The sequence below is a fragment of the Colius striatus genome, chromosome 18 (genome assembly GCF_028858725.1).
Source record: "Colius striatus isolate bColStr4 chromosome 18, bColStr4.1.hap1, whole genome shotgun sequence".
Lineage (NCBI taxonomy): Eukaryota > Metazoa > Chordata > Aves > Coliiformes > Coliidae > Colius > Colius striatus.
In genome coordinates this window covers 10,046,046-10,063,287 of record NC_084776.1, presented here as the reverse complement: position 1 = coordinate 10,063,287, position 17,242 = coordinate 10,046,046, and the positions used below count along the sequence as shown (strand labels likewise).

Sequence of the window (17,242 nt, the reverse complement as noted above, 5' to 3'; positions counted from 1 at the left end):
ACTCCTTGGTGTAAGGCCTGATGGCAGAGTGAAGCAAGGTTCAGCTGTGTCCCTGTAGTGTTGATTGTGCAGGGTAGGAGCTGCTCCTCTCCCAGAGCTGTGTGCTCCCTTACACTGAAGGTGGCCAGAAGAACCTGTGGTTGTTGAAACAGAACCAGTGTCCTGGTCTGCCTGGCTGAGCCACCACAAGGTGGAGGGAGGTGGAGGCACTTCTGGAGAGTGGCTGTGACTAACTGTGGGGTGACCTGCTGTGGGCTACAACCAGATCAGTGAAGGGCATCCTATCCTCCCTCTCTGGACTCTGCAGTTAGGGGTCTCTGGTAGTTACATTACAGCCAGACAAAGAGGCAAAGCCCGTGTGTGGGAGCAACCCCAGCAGCCTAGAGCCATGACTCATGCTTTATGCTGTTCTTCTTGGGCTTCCTAGTGAATTGGCTGGTCTCCTGTGTCCTGACATGCACCTTTTCTCCCTGTTCTAGTAGAGATCATGTGCCTTTAATTAACGAGTTCTGTGCAGTGTAGTGGCTTATTTGTCGTCGTGGGTGTAGTCTGCTCTAAGGCTTTGATTTGGTGTCATGTGGAGCCGTAACAGAAACAGCCAAAGGTGTTTCCATTTCCACTTTAAGAAGCGCTGCACCAAGGCAGCAGCAGCACCTCATGTCACTCTGAACTCAGAAATGGGAGCCTTTGAGACAGGATGTCACTCTGAGGCTCTTCTCTTTGTGTGCTCTTTGTGCCTCAAAGCTTGCAGCTGGCTGGGGGCTGTGCTTTAACCAGCGCCTGTGGACTCTTTGCATGTTTTTTCATCCTTGAGAAAAGGAATGAAGCACCATCTGTTAAATCATTTCAGGGGCTTTGAAATTCAGTACTTCATACAGATAGCTCATGGTCTGCTTCAAACCCAGAGCCTGCCAAACTGCCACGAAGGAAGAGACTCTGGGTAGAACAAACTGGAGTGACTGTAGGTGTGTTCCTCCTTCCCTACTCCCGTGGCGTTCCTGTGTGTAGGCTGAGCACAGGGATGTTTGTTGTCTGTCCTTCCAGGTCTCTTCAGGACACAGTTGGTTGCTGAACAGCCTTTTGCTCATAGACTCTATCACTTTGATACACACTGTGAGCTCCAAACAGAATATGGTTTACCACTTCTTCACTTGTTTTTAACTGCTTAATTAAAGCAACAGGTTTATGCACCTGGGAATGCAGGTTCTTCATGCCAGTGATGGTCTCACCTTTAGCACATGGTACTGAGGCACTTATGGCTCACACCAGAATGAAAGTGCAGCTCAGAGTGTTTGGCTGGTGAACTTATTTCCTCACCACCCCTCAGTGTTCTTTGACATTCTTGTTTTATAAAAATGGTGGTTGGTTTGGGCTCTTTCTCTTTCTTTTTCTCTGCAGAAGCTCCAGGTACCTCAAGCATCTTTTCTGACTCTCCAGAAAAAAACAGCAACTCTTTTAACCTGAACGCACACAAAATCTGAGGGGTTGTGCCAGACAGAAGTACTGCTGTGGCTTGCTTCTGTTGCCCTCCTTCTGACTACATACAAACAGAGGTTTCGTGTCTGGGAGGAAGATGCCCTTTGTTATTTGCATCATTATTTGTCAAGCCACCTTCTCATAACAGTTCGGACTTGCACATCTTGCTATGTCCAAACATTGTGAAGAAGAAGAAACTGCTGTAACCCCTGTATGAGATCTCACCACACTCGAGCAGCTCTCTGGAGATTTGATGTGGTTGTGGGTAGATCTTTGGCTTGCAATTTCTTTTTCTTTTCTTTGCAGAGAAAATTGAACAAGGAAAAGGGAGAACATCTCTTTAGGATCCGGGTAGGTCGACATGTTGCCTACCATACTTTAAAGATAAAGCAAATTTGAAACACAGCATTTAAAACCAGAGGGATGTGAATCACTGCTGATGTTTCTAGCTGCTGTCTTAGCCTCCAAGCGTGGCAAGGAACGTGTCTGCTTCCTTTTTGGAGTAGAAGGATGTTATTTTGCTGAAATGTAATGTGTTTGTGAGTAAAATAGTGCTGAATTTCATCTCCCTAAGCCTGTTCACCATTTGCTGAGAAAAGAGTTTTCCCTAGCCTGGCTGTTGTAAACAGAAATGGTACCTATCTGTGGATGCACACCAAGGGTGGGATGGCTGCTTGGTATTTCACAGCTCCTGCCAGGAGTTATCCTCTGTCTAAATAATAAACAAGTAATCTAAGCAGGTAGGTAGTGCCTGTAATTGAAATTGATGATCTGCTTCATCTTAGTGGATTACAAATCCTCTTTCCTGCTCAGGAGAATATTTTCCTTTCAGGGTTTAGATGTGACTTGCATTTGACAGGCAGCTCAGCAACAACGCCACAGGGGAGGCTGCTCCAAAGAGCCTGTACCTCTTAAGTCCAAGGTAGCTGTGACTTAAACTGCAAAACTTAGCAAAGAATAATGTAACTTTGGTCAAAACAGAACTGTTGGACACCTTTTTGTATGGTTTTAGTACACAAAACTAGTCTGTGGAGTAGGTTGTGTATGTGAAGACAGCTCAACACATGAGTTGAGCTCACATGTGGTCCTTCTAATTGCTTTCATCTAATTGCTCATGCTCTGAGTGTTCCTGGGCAGGGCTGAGTTGTGGGAAGGCACTGGCTCAACCTGATGAGTTTTGACCCAGGAGGACAGAAACTGATACTCAGACAAGCTTTTGATTGGCAATAACTTGTGTTCTCATGGTGCTCGAGGATTACATTGAAGTAGATTATCATCTTCAAGGAGAAAAATGTTGCTCACCTGCGGTGTCCACAATCCCTCAGCACTTGAGAAGCCTCTGTGGCCAGAATCCTGGCAAGAGCTGATCATATGAAGAGGAGGGGTACAAAGTGCCTCAGTAGGACGCTAGTAGAGAGCGTAAAACCGGGGTGGGGGGGGGTGCAGGTGGGCCAGGTAAGTGGTACAAAATGCTGGGTGTTCTTCTTTGCTTCAGATCAGCCCAGATTATCACCTAATGACATGTGCATCCCCACCACCATGTCCTTTCCATGCTGGGAGTTTACACTGGCTGTGTAAACCCTCCGGCAAGTGAGAGGCTTGGTTTACAGACAACAGCTCCCTGACCCACAGCAGTCTGTTTGGAGTGAGGCTGAAGACTGAGTTACATCTGATGCTTCTGCTTCATAGCTCCGTTGTCTTGGGTTTTCTATACTGCTTCTGGAAGTTTTTCAGGATGAGAGATAAAGCCTATTACACATTTACTTTTGCACTGACCTGGTTCATGCAAAAACAGAGGAGAGTGGAACCATGTTTCCCAGTGCATCTCTTCAGCCTGTGTCAGGTAGCACAGCTCATCACTATATCCTTTTGCTTCCAAGTGCTGGTTGCACTGAGCTTGTAGAACTGAACCTGAACTGGATTTTGTCCTGCTCTTTCCATTAATCCACTTAAAAGAAAAAAAACAGCAAGTTTGTTTCTGCAAAGTTCCTTAAAGCTTGCTTTGCCTGTGCAGCTGTTAAGATCCTTATACCCTCGGAAAGAGCCTTGTGTGTCTGGTGATAAGAGAGAAAGCAAGCAAGCTGCAGTGTGAGTCTGGGATCCTTCAGATGAATTAGTGAGTCCAACAGGTGAAAGACCTGCACCTTGTAAAGCATCTGCCCTTGGAGAGGTTGTTGCTCAAAGAAGCCCCTTTGTTGTTCCCAGTCATGAGAGAGTCTCATTTCTCAAGTGGAGCACAAAGAGTCACTGCCCTTTCCCATAAGGTGGTGCTGCTTTGTAGCTCACCCTGCACAAGGGGCTGTTGGATGTTTGGGTTTGTTTGTTGTCTCTGGGGTTAGTGCAAGGTCCCCACAGAAACTGAGAGCTTCATCTTTGTGCAGCAGTGCTGTTCATTTAAGGAGGAAGATGATGGTTAGACCAGGAGTTGCCCACATCAGGGTGATGTGAGGCACGTGTTTGTGTCTGTGCCTCAGTGTAAGGTGCAGTTAAGGGCTGGGCCTCCTGTGAAGCTGTTGTGGTTTGACTCAAGATTAACTCATCTGAGTTTTTTTTCTTCTTTAGTGATGATGGCCAAGGAGAAACCACCAATAACTGTGGTTGGAGATGTTGGAGGAAGAATTGCCATCATTGTGGTATGAGTGTGATGGAGAGGAGGGTGAGGGGGGCGGCTTCCTCCAGCTGCTTTATCCCAGGGGGTGGGGGGGACCTGCTGGAGTAGGGCTGCAAACATGCTTGTTACGACTGTTTGCTCCAGTTCTGCTGGGAGCTTTGGTTATTTCAGCTTTCTGGTGAAAACCCTTTGTAATTCAGTGCTTTTAAGCCCCAAAAGCTCCTTGCTCCCTTGAATCTGCAAATATCAAACATCCACAATTACCTGACAAATGCAGGACGTGCAGAGAAATTGCCTGAAGTGTTTAAAACCCCCCTGAACCAATCCAAAACCCAACTTGGTGAGTTTCTCACGCTTGCTGTGCCACGCTGCAGTGTAAGCTGTCAACATACAGCTCTTGTCAGCATACAGAGAAATACCTTGCTGAAGATAAGCTCTGTGTGCACATACAGGGATTCGTTTGGTTCCAAGACACAGTATTTGCTCTGCACACAAGCAAAAGGGTCTGTTAATTAGGGAGATGGTGTTCCCAGATGGAAGTAGTGCACATGGCTGTCCTTGCACCTCAGCAAGCAGCTGAAGTAGCCAGGGGTGATTTGTTGTTAGCTGTGTGCATAGCCAAAGCTGCAGTACCTTGCAGATCCGCTCCTGCCCTGCGGGCAAGGGAAACTTCTGGTTGTGACTTATTTGTGCTGTTTCTCAGGATGACATCATTGATGATGTGGAGAGCTTTGTAGCTGCTGCAGAGATCCTGAAAGAGCGTGGAGCCTACAAGATTTTTGTGATGGCCACTCACGGGCTGCTGTCAGCGGATGCGCCGCGGCTCATCGAGGAGTCATCCATCGATGAGGTGCGGCTGGCCTCTGGGGAACGGCTCTGGGGGCTTGCCCTGGCTGAAAGCACCCAAACCCACACACTGAGCTGCTTCCCCTGCCACATAGCTCATCTCTGAAATGAGCTGCTGTCAGCTGGTTGGTTCTTTGTTGAAAAAGAAAACCAAAAAGGCGTGTGTGATTAATCCTTGTTCAGGTCAGATCTGCTGTTCTGTGTGTTTTTCCTCCCTCATGCACAGCTATTAGTCATCCCTGCATGCTTCCCATGCTGCAGCTGATGTGTATGTGGCTGCTTCCTCACTGTACAGACCTTCTACCTGTCCCTCTCACCCATCTGGTGACGGGCTGTTGGGTACATTAAGAGGATAAGATTTCACACCTCACCTTTAACAAACGAACCTGTCAGATCCTGCTGCCTAAATGGACCTGTCAGCCTGCATGGGGGTGGCTGTTTGTGCAAGGCTGCTTGTGCTGGTCCCCTCAGCACATTGACTGTTTGAGGGGGGAGAGACCATTTATTTTAATCTCCTTTTTTCCTAACATCTGAAGATTTCTTCCCCCTGAGCTGTGAAGCAGCAAGAACACACTCCTCCCGGAGTCAGTCTGCAGTGGCCGTTCAGCAAGAGCAAACACCAGTGGTACAACTAATGGTCTGTTCTTTCTGGCCCTTTGTAGGTGGTGGTGACCAACACCGTTCCTCACGAGGTGCAGAAGCTGCAGTGCCCCAAGATAAAGACTGTGGACATCAGTTTGATTCTCTCTGAAGCCATCAGACGGATCCACAACGGCGAGTCCATGGCCTATCTCTTCCGTAACATCACTGTGGATGACTAGACCTGGTGCTGCCCCCGTCCTGCTGCCACAGAAGGGAATGTGCATGAAAAGGCAATACCATAAATTATAGGCATAACACAACTGTTTGTTCTTCTAGGAGTGTGAAGGTTTTTCAGGGTCTTGAGCCATGAGACAGAAAACAAATCACCCTGAGCAGCACTTTACAGACGAGGCCACTGGCAGTGGGGAGGGGGGGCATCTTCACTGAGAGAGAAATGAGGTGCTGGTGTGTTTTAAAGTTCCTTTGGGTTTATTTTTCCCTAGTGTTATCTCTTGCCCTAGAGCTGGGGAAGGAAAAGCAAAAACAGGAGTAGCTGACAGTTTATGAGAAGGAGATAGAGCCTGTGTGAGGGCAGCAAGAGGAGATGGCCTTGGGGTTTCTCATCCCGACCGTGCTTCGCCTGAGGGTGCAGAAGGGATCAGGCAGCCCAGGACAAGTCAGGCCTCTGGCTGCTGAGGGCATGGCTGGGCATGAGCAGCTCCTTGCCAAGGGAGTGGCCTCTCCTCTCTCTCACAGCATCAAATCTTCCCTCAGCCCTCAGCAGAACAGCAGAAAGAGCAGCTCAGGGCAAGCCCTTTGCAGGGCTCTGGCATCCCAGTGCCAGGGCCTCAGGAACAAGCTCATGTGTGTGTCTCCCAGCAGGGCAAGGAGTGCTGGGCAGTGTGCTGACCTTTGCATTTCACGAGCCTCAGATCATTATTGTTTTTCAGGGGCAAGTCACAGGAGGGTCTGGCTTCTCACTTGAACACTTGTCTGCACTGCACAACCAGACACAACCTGGGGAGTTGCCTGGGCCTGAGTTGTGACAGTCTGGGGGTGTGGGGAGTTGGAACAATGTCTGCCTCTAATGCAACTGTGCTCTCCAAAACACTAACAGAACCTGCAATAAAAAGCATAGGATTTTTTGTTTTGGTGTTTGCCATGAACCCTGTGCCCTCTGCAGGGCTGTGGGGCCTTTACTACCCTGTCCCCTCTGCAGGGCTGTGGGGTCTGTACTACCCTGTCCCCTCTGCAGGGCTGTGGGGTCTGTACTACCCTGTGCCCTCTGCAGGGCTGTTGCTGGGAGCAGACTCATGTGGCACCTTGCAGCACCAGGGGAGCAGCACTCCCTGCTTGTTCCTTTCTTTGACGTTAATCCTTGGCTGGAGGGGAAGCTCGAGAAGTCTGCACCAAGTACTTGTGAAGGGCTTTATCTCCAGGGTGACAGCAGAATAAGTGCCCAAACTGTGATCTTCCCCCTTGATGGGGCTGACCAACACCCTCCCGTAAAACCTATACTGCTTTCTGGCCTGCTGCTGGGAGGAGCTAATCCTGCCTGGGTGCAGTTGCTTCCAAAGAGCTGGTGAGTGGCTGCCTCTAGCAGGCAGTAGTTTACTTATCCTTCAGCTTCTGCCTATGTCCTCCTCTTCCATCCCAGCCCCTCATATGCCGTCAGTGACTCTGAGCCCGGAGCACCAGGAGAACTCTCCTGCCTCTGCCCAGGGGAGTTTGTCCTGCAGAGCAGTGTCCTGTCTTGTAACCCCTGAGAGGGACATGACGTTCCAGGGTGGGACGAGCTCCTGAGACTGTTGATGGTTTTCCTGCATTTTCCATGTGCTATGAACCAGGCCCAGCTGTGCTCTGTGACCATGGTGTGACTCCGTGGCCTGAGCAGTCACACAGGGCTGGACCATGTCACTAAACAGAGCCACTGAAGGTCCTTGCAGGTGTCTGTATGTCCCCTCGTTCTGAGCCAGCACTAGACCCCACTCTTAAGACTGGCGGCCTGTGTTAAAATGTCAGCAGTAATGCTCTTCCCTCCCTTTCAAACTGCCTGTCAGACCTGCCCGGAGCGAGATCAGGGCTCAGCTGCCCCATTCAGACTGGGCATTACTGGGCCATGTTTGGGTAGAACCAGTGGAGCCACAGCAGCAGTGAGCAGAGGGTTGTCCTGGTGTCCCCTGGGTCCGACTCTGGCCCACAGCCTGAGTGAGCCTCGGGCTTCACTTCAAACCCTGCCCAGGCTGGAAGGTGAAGGCAGTTGTCAAACTGAAGCCAGGAGATGTTTGTGTCTCAGAATCCCAATGGCTTTGGGAAAACTGGTGGCCTGTGTTCAGGGGGTGCCCAAAGGTCAGCAGAAGATGGTGGGTTGGGGCCAGAGTGCGGGAGCATGTGGCACATGCCCGGCCTGGACCGAGGTGGCCATCACCTCAGCATTGAACCTCAGCATTTCCCTTCTGCCCCAAGTCCTCCCTCCTCTTGCTGTTGCTGTCTCTCAGGGTGCCTCAGCCTCCTCCACAGGGCCACTTGGCCCGTAGCCACCTCTCCTCAGGCTCTCCCTGCATGAGCTGCTGCCAAAAATCACACCTCACTGGCTGCAAAGCCCAAGAGGCCGTGGAACCCACTGCCTGCAGCTGCAGCCTGAGGCCAGGCCCGGGCAGAGTTGTCGCCTGGCAACGGGAGACGCTGAACACGGACAGCCACAGGCTGCATTCAGTGGTGAGGCAGAGGAGGAGGAAGGCTACCTGCTGGCTATCCCTCCCTCCCACCACCCTCCAGGCCCCTCGGGCAGAAGGGCTCCCAGTTCCCCCAGGCCAGGCTCCATGGTTATGGAGAGAACAACAGCCATGGCCACACTCAGCCTGTCCCAGCTGCTGGACGTCGCCATCGGGACTCCTGAGGTCGGAGCCGTCAACTTCCCAGCACTGCACAGGCTGCTGCAGGCCGTGCTGGGACACCTGGGCCTGAGGGACGTGCCTGCCCAGGAGCAGCTGGGAGAGGATCTGCAGAAGAGGGGAGACAGGACCCAGGATACGAAGCACCAGCCCCAGGAGATGGGGGAGCAGCAACCGGAGAAGGACCCACTGGAGGAGACCATCCTCGGCTCCCAGGTCACCGTGGTGGTTACTGAGGTGAGCAGATGAAGGACAGGATTGAAGCCAAGGAGAGCTGCATCTCCAAGGCAAAGGTTTGTCCCAGTCCCTGGGTGCTGCCTCCCCGAGCCAGCCCCTGCTCTGGGCTCCGCACCGGCCCTGAGCCCAAGGGCTGGGTTGAGGCCGCGCTGCCGGCGGCACGTGGGGCTGCAGCGTGGGCAAGGGACGGAGCTTGGGCGAGGAAGAGCCGGGGCTGAACCTGCTCTGGCCGCTCTGGGCCCTCCCCACACAGCACCCGCTGCCCTCAGCCAGAGGCTCCGCAGCGCAGCAGCTCCGGCCCCACCGCCCGCCCCGGCCCAGCCCCGAGCCACAGCGGGTGCTGCGCCGCTCCTCGGGCAGCTCCAGTCCCACCAGCTCAAGGGGTCCAAAGGGAGACTCAGAGACCTGCTGAGGCACACACAGCTGCTCTGGAAATCCTCCCTCCCCCTGGTCAGTTCTGCCACCGAGCACCCAAAGGACGAGGGCTGCTTGTGCCCCTGGGCTGGTGCTGAGGCCCTTTGAGGACTCACCACATCAAAGCTCTCAGGGAGGACACCTGCTCTTGCAGCTTGGCGAGAGCACTCGGGATACTCTCCAGGTCTACAGGGACAAGATCCAAGGGGATGTGCCATCAGGGCGGAGGACGTGCCCTCAGGGCCAGCCCCAGGGCCAGCCCCAGCACTGCTGGGGACTGCGGAGGGGCCTCATCCTGCTCCTGCCAGAGAGCCCTGCAGAGGCAGCAGGAGCCTGGCCGGGGCTGAGTGGGGAGCTCCCCCTCCTCAGGCAGGGCCCAGCCCCAGCTGCAGCAGCAGCAGCGGTTCTTTGCCAGAGGGTTTGGGGACAGGGTGGCTGTGTCCTTGCTGCTGCACTTCTGCCCATTAACATGCTTCTCTTTGCCTTCTTTTCTCAGGAGAATGGTGGGAGCCAGTCTGCCCTGGCCAAGCCCCTCACTTCAGACCTGGACCCCCCAGGTGAGGAGGGATCAGCACTGGGGCTGAAGGTACCAGAGACACAGCTGGCACCCAGGAGCAGCCAAGGGAGCAGCCAGGACACTCCAGGGATACAGCCTGGCTTCTTGGGCCTACAAGCAGAGATGCAGGGAGCACCGGTGACCCCTGAGAAGTGGGCAGGCATTCCCTCAGATCAGACAAGAGCTTCTGATGGCAGAGCCAGCACCTCAGAGACACAGCTAGGGTCCCCTGGCATCCAGACCAACACCCAATGGAAGCAGCTACAACTTCCAGGAGGAGAAGCTGGGGTTCAGCCAAGCCTCCCAGGCACGGAGCCCAGCCTTCCTGGTGCTGAGGAAGTCCCTGCTGAAGCCACCCCCAGTGTTCTGGGGATACAGATGGATGCCACAAGCCCCAGGGAGGGAGACCAGGCTTTGCCCAGCACACAGCTTGTCTGGGCAGGCCAGCCAGCAGCAGACACCCTCTCACAGGCAGCACAAGGGATCCAGATACCCCCTGAACCGCCTGTGTCCCAAGAGTCCTCAGCCTCCAGCAGCATCCCTGAGACAGCAGAGGCTCTGCAGCAGCTCAGGGAGCTCAGACACCTCTACATTGCCCTGAAGGAGCAGGTGGCCCAGCTGGAAGCCAGAAAGTGTGACCTGTCTGAGCTGGAGAAGCTGCAAATGCTCTTGGCAGAGAGAGGTGAGAGCCCTGGAGGAGCTGGGTGGGGGTGGCATTGGGGACAGCCTGGGTCAGGGGCAAGATCCTCTCCCTGATGGCATGTCCCCTTGGATCTTGTCCCTCTAGACCTGGAGAGTATCACTAGTGTCCTGGCTGAGCTGCAAGACCGAGTGTCGTCCCTGCAGGGCCTGGGCAGCGAGCTGCAGGGCAAGGAGGGGAAGGTGAGCTGCAGCAGTGCCCGAGGGGCTGCGGCTGTGTCAAGGGATTGGGCAGGGAGGGGACAGATGAAGGGTCCCGACGCTGGTGGCAGTGTCCTGACTGTGCCACTGCTGTTGTTCCCAGATCAGGCAGCTGGAGAACACCCTTGGAAAGCTGGAGTTGACTGGAGCTGACTGGAAATCAGATGACAGGAACCAGATCACTCTGCAAGTCGGGTAAAAAGACAGGAGAGGGGTTCCTACACTGCAGAGCTGCAAGGGGGCCTGGGGGTCTGTGAGCCATCCCAGTTTGGGGGCAAGGGACACCCCCAAGCAGCCCCCAGGGAGGCTCAGCCTGTGTGTGTCCCTGTCTCGCTGACCAGTTCCACACTGTGGGAGATAAAGCAGGAGCTGAGGGAGCTGGGAGAGCAGCAGGAGATGACCAAGGCCACGCTGGAGCAGTCATTGGCCACGGTGGCTGAGCAGCTGCAGGGGCAGGTGAGGGGAAGCGCTGCCACTGCCCATCGGCTCGGGAGGAGGGTCCTGCTGTTGTTCCCAGACCTGGCCTCTGGCTGGCTGAGGCCATTGAGCCTCCACGGCACCTGGGTTTGTTGGCTGCTTCCATCCCCTCTCAGAGCTGATGCCTTCTTCCCTCCCTGCAGCTGGACAAGCTGAGGGCGATGGTGGAGAGCACAGGGCAGGAGCAGGCAGAGGCGCATGCAGCGTGTCCCATCTGCAGCACAGGCACCGGCACACAGCTGCTGCAGCAGCTCCTCCAGAGCTACGAGGAGCCCCAGGGGCTGGTGGGCTCCTTCATGTCACAGCAGGCAGTGGGCAAGATGCTGAATCACCTGCCAGGGAGGAGCCAGGTAGGGAGAGCCCAGCATGGCAATCTTAGGAGGGGGTTGCCATGACCCCTCCCCTTCTGTTTGTGCTTTGTTGTAACTTGGGGGAGCCCATTGCTGTTCCCCCTAAATTGGCTTGGACAAGTCAGCAGCATGGAAGGAAATAAAAGCCTTGATGCACGTGTCCTGCTGGCACTGACTCCGTGGCACAGCCGGGTTGCCCTGGCACAGCATCTCATCATCTCCCTGTAGCAGGACGAGGAGCTGCTGAGGCGCATCCAGGACACAATTGTGCAGGTGCAGGGGGACTACCAGAAGCTCTGCTCTGTCACATGGAACCTCCTGGATGACCATCACCAGAAGCAGAAGGAGATGGAGGTTGGTGGCTGAAACCCCCCCAGAGTCAGAGCATCCTCCAGGCAGAGCCTAGGCTGGGGACCACAAGGGATTTATGACCCCAACCACCTGCTCACAGCCCTGTGGCGGTTCAAAGTCCATTTCCTGCAGGATTTTGGGTGGAGGAGGGGGAGCAGGTGCTCATCTGGCCGAGAGGCAGCCCCAACCCTGCCACGGTGTCATGGGATGCTTTCTGTCTTGAAAGGCTCTGTTTGAGTCCCTGGAGAGGCTGGAGAATGAGAAGGTGGACAAGGAGGACGTAATGCTGGGACTTGACATGGTGAGTCCTCAAAGGGCCTCAGCACCAGCCCAGGGGCACAAGCAGCCCTCGTCCTTTGGGTGCTTGGTGGCAGAACTGACCAGGGGGAGGGAGGATTTCCAGAGCAGCTGTGGATGCTTCAGCAGGTCTCTGAGTCTCCCTTTGGACCCCTTGAGCTGGTGGGACCGACCGTACGGTGCTGATGGGGCAAGAGGGGCCACTTCTCTCTCTCCTCCCAACACTCACCAGCCCTGCCTGTGGTACCTCCATCTCTTCCCCACCACGCTCCTGCCTTTCCCCCTCCTAGAAAGCGTACAAAACCGCCCTGGCCAGCAAGGTGAGTCACACACAGTTTGACACAAGCATGGAGCGGCTGAACGAGGCGATGCAGGAGATGCTGAGGCGGGTGACGGGCCAGGAGCAGGGCTGGCAGCAGCTCCGGGAACAGCTCCAGCAGCTCCAGGAGCAGCTCCAGGAGCAGCTCCAGGAACAGCTCCAGGAGCAGCTCCAGCAGCTCGTCAGCACAGAGTTGCAGTCCAAGGTGAGAAGTGGCTCATGCCTGCTGTGCCTAACTGGCATCTCCAGGCTCCTCAGCCCCAGGCAGCTCCCTCTGAGGATCCCCCCTCCCGGTTTGCCCTGTCCCGGCCTGGGGCAGCTGCCTGAGGCTGTGTGTCCGTCCGCAGCTCCGTGGGGACCTGGAGCTCCATGCAGGGATGGAGGAGAATGCCGCCGCGGGCATGAGCAAGTGAGTGCGCTGGGGCCGGCGCTGGCTCTGGGGACAGCGCTGCCCCTTCCCTCCGGCAGTGCCCCGGCCGGTGCCTACGTGGGCCCCCGGCACTGGCACAAGGTGGCCGGCGCCCCAGCAGCAGCAGGTTCCCATGTGAAGGAGGCACAGGGATGCGGTACCTGCAGGGCAGAGCCCTCCCAAACCAAAGCGGGCTGTGGGTGAGACGTTTCTGGCGTGAGGGGCGGAATTAGCGCTGAGGAAGTGACGGATCCGGTGCGAGGGCTGGCTCGGGCACCTGCGCCCTTCAGCGCCTGTGTGGGCTGGGCTGGGCTGTGCCCCCCGCAGCTCAGCAGGCCCTTTTCTCCTCCCCAGGCAGCTCACGGCCCATTTCCACTGTCTGTCCTGCGCCCGGCCCTTGAACACGCCCGTACCCGGCCCGTGAGTAGCGGCGGCGCGTCGGGGGCTGTGCGGGGGGACGGGACAGGGAGGTGTGTCCCCGGGGGTCTGCCCTGCCGAGCCCCCTGCAGCCCTGTCCCTGGTAGGGGCACGGGGACCCCTTCCCAGGGGCAGTGTGCAGGGGGTTGCGTGGGACTACGAGCATGCGGGGTTTGGGGTGCCGCCCCGAGCCGGGGAGGGTTGTTTGTGCTCTGTCACCCACCCGCAGCTCCTGCCCTCCCCAGGCACATCGTGACCATCCCCTCCGGGACGCCGCTGCCCCCTGGCCCCCGCAGGCATCCCAGTACTACCCCCGAGCCCGAGCACACACAGCAGCACGGCCGCAGGTAGGCACTCGGGGTCTCATCCCGGTCCCTGGGGCGCAGAGTGGGCTCTGCCCGGTCCGGGGGTTGTCGGGGTGCGGGGGCTCCAGGAGGGGCAGGGGATGAGATGAACCGCTGAGGTTGCCGCTGGTCTGTGAGGTTTTCCAGCCCCCTGGGCTGCCTCGTCTGGCCCAGGTCCGTGGCTCAGTGGCGTCGGAGCCACGTGTGACGAGTTGCATCTGGTCTCAGCCTGACCTCAGCCCTCGGCGGGAGGGGGGTTTTGTCGGGTCTCTCGCAGCGGCCGGGCGGGCCAGAACGGGCGAACCCCAGGAGCACCCCGGCCCGGTCCTGCCGTAGCAGGGGCAGCACGGGGCGCCCCGGGGCCCGGCGCTGAGTATCCCCGTGTCCCGTCCCACAGGGAGCCGGCGGCCGAGCACAGGTACCCCCGTGTGCCGCGGCAGTGCGGCGGCCGACACACCGTCACCCAGTCGCTGCACCCCCCACAACTGCCCCGGCTGCAGCGCCGCGCCCCATGGAACACCGAGGTAGGGCCGGGGGAGGGCGGGGGGTGGGGGGCGACGGAGGCCGGGAGGTTTCCCCGGGGCGGGGGCACTGCGCTGGCCCCGTGCCTCAGCCCGGCTCTCTCTCCTTCCCGCAGGACGAGGTGCCGCTGGTGGGCACCGACGGCCGCGTCTACAGGGGCCGGCTGGACGCGCAGCCGCCCGCGGGCACGCAGGGCACGGCCAGGGCACACGTGGGCAGGGACGCGGCCACGCTTTTCCTGCCTTCAATAAAAAGATGCCATTTTTCTGATACCTGCAACTGGAGCAGCGGCTGAAACATTTCTTGTTGGTCTTTCAGATTTTACCCAAGCCTGTCAAGTTTCTCCAAAGAGAATCTTTAACCATGTTCATGGAGTTCCATCTTCCCGACCCACTTCAAGTTTTGACGTGTGGACGGTGTTTTTATTATAGTCCTTCGCTGTCATAGACGGGCTTAGAGCTGGCCTGGCCCACAGTAAATGCCTGAATTCGACTTGTCCCATTTCTGGCCAATGCCATTCTACAGATACTGTGAAGAATACACTTGATCCAAGATGGAATCAGCATTATGACCTATATATTGGGAAGTCGGATTCAATTACAATCAGTGTGTGGAACCACAAGAAAATTAATAAAAAACAGGGAGCTGGTTTTCTGGGTTGTGTGAGACTTCTTTCAGATACAATCAACCGCCTTAAAGACACTGGTTTTCAGAGACTGGATCTGTGCAAGCTTGGTCCAAACGACAATGATACTGTTAGAGGACAGATAGTAGTAAGCCTTCAGTCCAGAGACCAAATAGGCACAGGAGGACAAGTCGTGGATTGCAGTCGGTTATTTGATAATGATTTACCAGATGGGTGGGAGGAGCGGAGGACTGCTTCTGGAAGGATCCAGTATTTAAATCACATTATACGAACAACTCAGTGGGAGCGACCAACACGGCCAGCATCAGAATACTCCAGTCCAGGCAGACCCCTGAGCTGTTTTGTGGATGAGAACACTCCGATTACAGGGACGAACGGTGCAACTTGCGGGCAGACGTCAGATCCCCGGCTGTCAGAGAGGAGAGTCAGGTCGCAGAGGCACAGAAATTACATGAGCAGGACACACTTGCACACTCCTCCTGATTTACCTGAGGGAGATGAGCAAAGGACGACTCAGCAGGGTCAGGTCTACTTTCTACATACTCAGACTGGTGTTAGCACGTGGCATGATCCAAGAGTACCTCGGGATCTTAGCAACATCCTTCTCCCAGGCCGTGGCTCTGTCCCAGGATGTGCTCACGCAGATCGGTGGGATACAGGCGGCGCAGTCCCGCATGGGCGAGGAGATCCGGGCGCTGCAGGTGAGCTGCTGCCGCTGCCCCGGGTGGCCGCTGGGCCCTCCCCTGTCCCTCCCCTCGGCCCGTGCCCTCGCTCCCCCTCCCTGCCCCACAGCCCTGGGGCTCGCCCCACGGGAAGGGCACCAGGAGGGCAGAGCCAGCCGTGTATCCCAACAGGACCACGAGCACCCCGGGAGAGGAACCAGTAGAGCCCATCTCTCTGCATCGGGGCAAGGTCCCCAGCATTGCTGTAGGTCCCATCTTCTTCCCAGCTAAGCAGTGCTGGGAAGATCCTGGGGCTGCAGGCTCATCCCTTGATCCTTTTCTTCCCCAGGAAAGGCTGGAGCAGCTGGAGAGGAGGAGTCCCGGCGGTTCCACCTTATAACTTTCCGGTCTCTTTTGCTTTCCTTTTTTCTTTCACTGCTCAGTTGTAGTTATAATAAATGAGTTTTAATTCTGTTCCCGAGAGTCCATGGAACCTGCTCACCCAAGTGTGAGAGGGCTCTTCGCATTACCGACTGTTGGGGTAAGCAAAGGGCTGGGCCAGAAGCCCGGGCAGGGGGAGGGCCAGGGCTGTCCCAGGGGCAGGGCCGAGGCTTGGGGGCGGCTGCAGCTCAGCGAGCACCGGGCTGAGGCCCCAGCACATCGTGCCCGCGGCCCACACACTGGGTATGGCCCCAAAGGGTGGCTGTCAGCAGGATGGGGGGACGCTTTCTGTCTGTGGTGTCCAGCGACAGGACAAGGGGTAACGGCCAGAAGCTGGAACACAACCAGTTCCACTGAAACACGAGGAGAAGCTCCTTTGGTGCTGAGGTGAGGGAGCCCTGGCCCAGGCTGCCCAGGGAGAGCGTGGAGGCTCCTTCAGTTGCAATGCAACCCATGTCCTGCAGTCAGCTCCCAGACCGATTGCTGCTGCAAGAACTCACCAGGGAATCAGAAGGTGTCCCCAGAATACTCCATAGTGTGGGCAGGATCCCTTACAATTGCACTGGTTGCGTGAGGCTTTGGAAAGCTGATCTTGGCTGGGTCACCACGTTCTGATGCTGAAATATGTAACAGGAGAGAGCTCTCCAAACCATATTTATCGTTCAGGAAGCTGGCACTGTGCTCAGGGCATGCCTAAAGGTCAGCAGAAGATGGTGGGTTGGGGCCAGAGTGCGGGAGCATGTGGCACATGCCCGGCGTGGACCGAGGTGGCCATCACCTCAGCATTGAACCTCAGCATTTCCCTTCTGCCCCAAGTCCTCCTTCCTCTTGCTGTTGCTGTACCATGGTGCTGATGAGCTCCTGTGCTATGGGAGGGGTCTTACAGCGTCTCCTGCCAGCGCGAGTGCTCTCTGGGAAGCCTGATGGGCCCCTGGCTTTGAGGCTCTTGAGCCCGTGGCTCTGCTGGTCCCTGGACTTAAGCCTTGGGGTCGCTCATCCGGGGCTTGGCTTCTCACCCAGACTGTTCTGATCCCATCTCTTCATCTCTCTGCTCCCTCTTTGAATTCAACCCTCTCGGCGTGGAAGATCAACATACGCACAGAGATGGATTTTCTTTGGGTTTCATGCCCGAATTCGACTTGTCCCATTTCTGGTCAATGCCGTTCTACAGATACTGTGAAGAATACACTTGATCCAAGATGGAATCAGCATTATGACCTATATATTGGGAAGTCGGATTCAATTACAATCAGTGTGTGGAATCACAAGAAAATTCATAAAAAACAGGGAGCTGGTTTTCTGGGTTGTGTGAGACTTCTTTCAGATACAATCAACCGCCTTAAAGACACTGGTTTTCAGAGACTGGATCTGTGCAAGCTTGGTCCAAACGACAATGATACTGTTAGAGGACAGATAGTAGTAAGCCTTCAGTCCAGAGACCAAATAGGCACAGGAGGACAAGTCGTGGATTGCAGTCGGTTATTTGATAAT

General features: G+C 55.9%; 2 protein-coding genes across 10 annotated transcripts in view; both read left to right on the top strand.

The window, feature by feature from the left end:
- PRPSAP1 (phosphoribosyl pyrophosphate synthetase associated protein 1) overlaps positions 1-6,660 on the top strand; it is a 29,089-nt gene extending 22,429 nt beyond the window's left edge. For all 5 annotated transcript variants that reach the window (XM_062010719.1, XM_062010720.1, XM_062010721.1 and 2 more), the window contains 3 exons: positions 4,039-4,109; positions 4,791-4,937; positions 5,596-6,660. In XM_062010719.1, the coding sequence (XP_061866703.1) occupies positions 4,039-4,109; positions 4,791-4,937; positions 5,596-5,754 (377 nt within the window). In that variant the 3' untranslated portion in view covers positions 5,755-6,660. The remainder of the gene's footprint in view (positions 1-4,038; positions 4,110-4,790; positions 4,938-5,595) is intronic.
- Positions 6,661-6,755: 95 nt separating this feature from the next.
- Positions 6,756-15,786, top strand: QRICH2 (glutamine rich 2). Of its 5 annotated transcripts, none has more exons than XR_009819980.1 (15): positions 6,756-8,646; positions 9,557-10,298; positions 10,404-10,498; positions 10,620-10,711; positions 10,858-10,972; positions 11,137-11,343; positions 11,572-11,697; positions 11,921-11,995; positions 12,282-12,515; positions 12,658-12,719; positions 13,074-13,139; positions 13,382-13,483; positions 13,878-14,004; positions 14,321-15,349; positions 15,660-15,786. XR_009819980.1 is itself a non-coding variant. In XM_062010712.1 (15 exons), exons 2-15 carry the CDS (start codon positions 8,338-8,340, stop codon positions 14,295-14,297), a joined length of 2,532 nt encoding a protein of 843 aa, XP_061866696.1. In that variant the 5' UTR covers positions 6,756-7,097; positions 8,014-8,337; the 3' UTR covers positions 14,298-14,304. The 5 variants fall into 5 exon arrangements, 4 of the variants coding, with proteins under 4 accessions (XP_061866696.1, XP_061866698.1, XP_061866697.1 ...); XM_062010712.1 differs by lacking the exons at positions 14,321-15,349; positions 15,660-15,786 and adding an exon at positions 14,118-14,304 and having other exon boundaries at positions 6,756-7,097; positions 8,014-8,646; XM_062010714.1 differs by having other exon boundaries at positions 14,321-15,786.
- The last annotated feature ends 1,456 nt before the right edge of the window (positions 15,787-17,242 follow it).

Bases quoted from the DNA above. Each gene is read 5' to 3' on its own strand.
- QRICH2 (XM_062010712.1), top strand. From the start codon at position 8,338: ATGGTTATGGAGAGAACAACAGCCATGGCCACACTCAGCCTGTCCCAG. The intron at 11,344-11,571 runs GTAGGGAGAGCC...ATCTCCCTGTAG, and splicing joins ACCTGCCAGGGAGGAGCCAG to CAGGACGAGGAGCTGCTGAG. The intron at 12,516-12,657 runs GTGAGAAGTGGC...GTCCGTCCGCAG, and splicing joins GCACAGAGTTGCAGTCCAAG to CTCCGTGGGGACCTGGAGCT.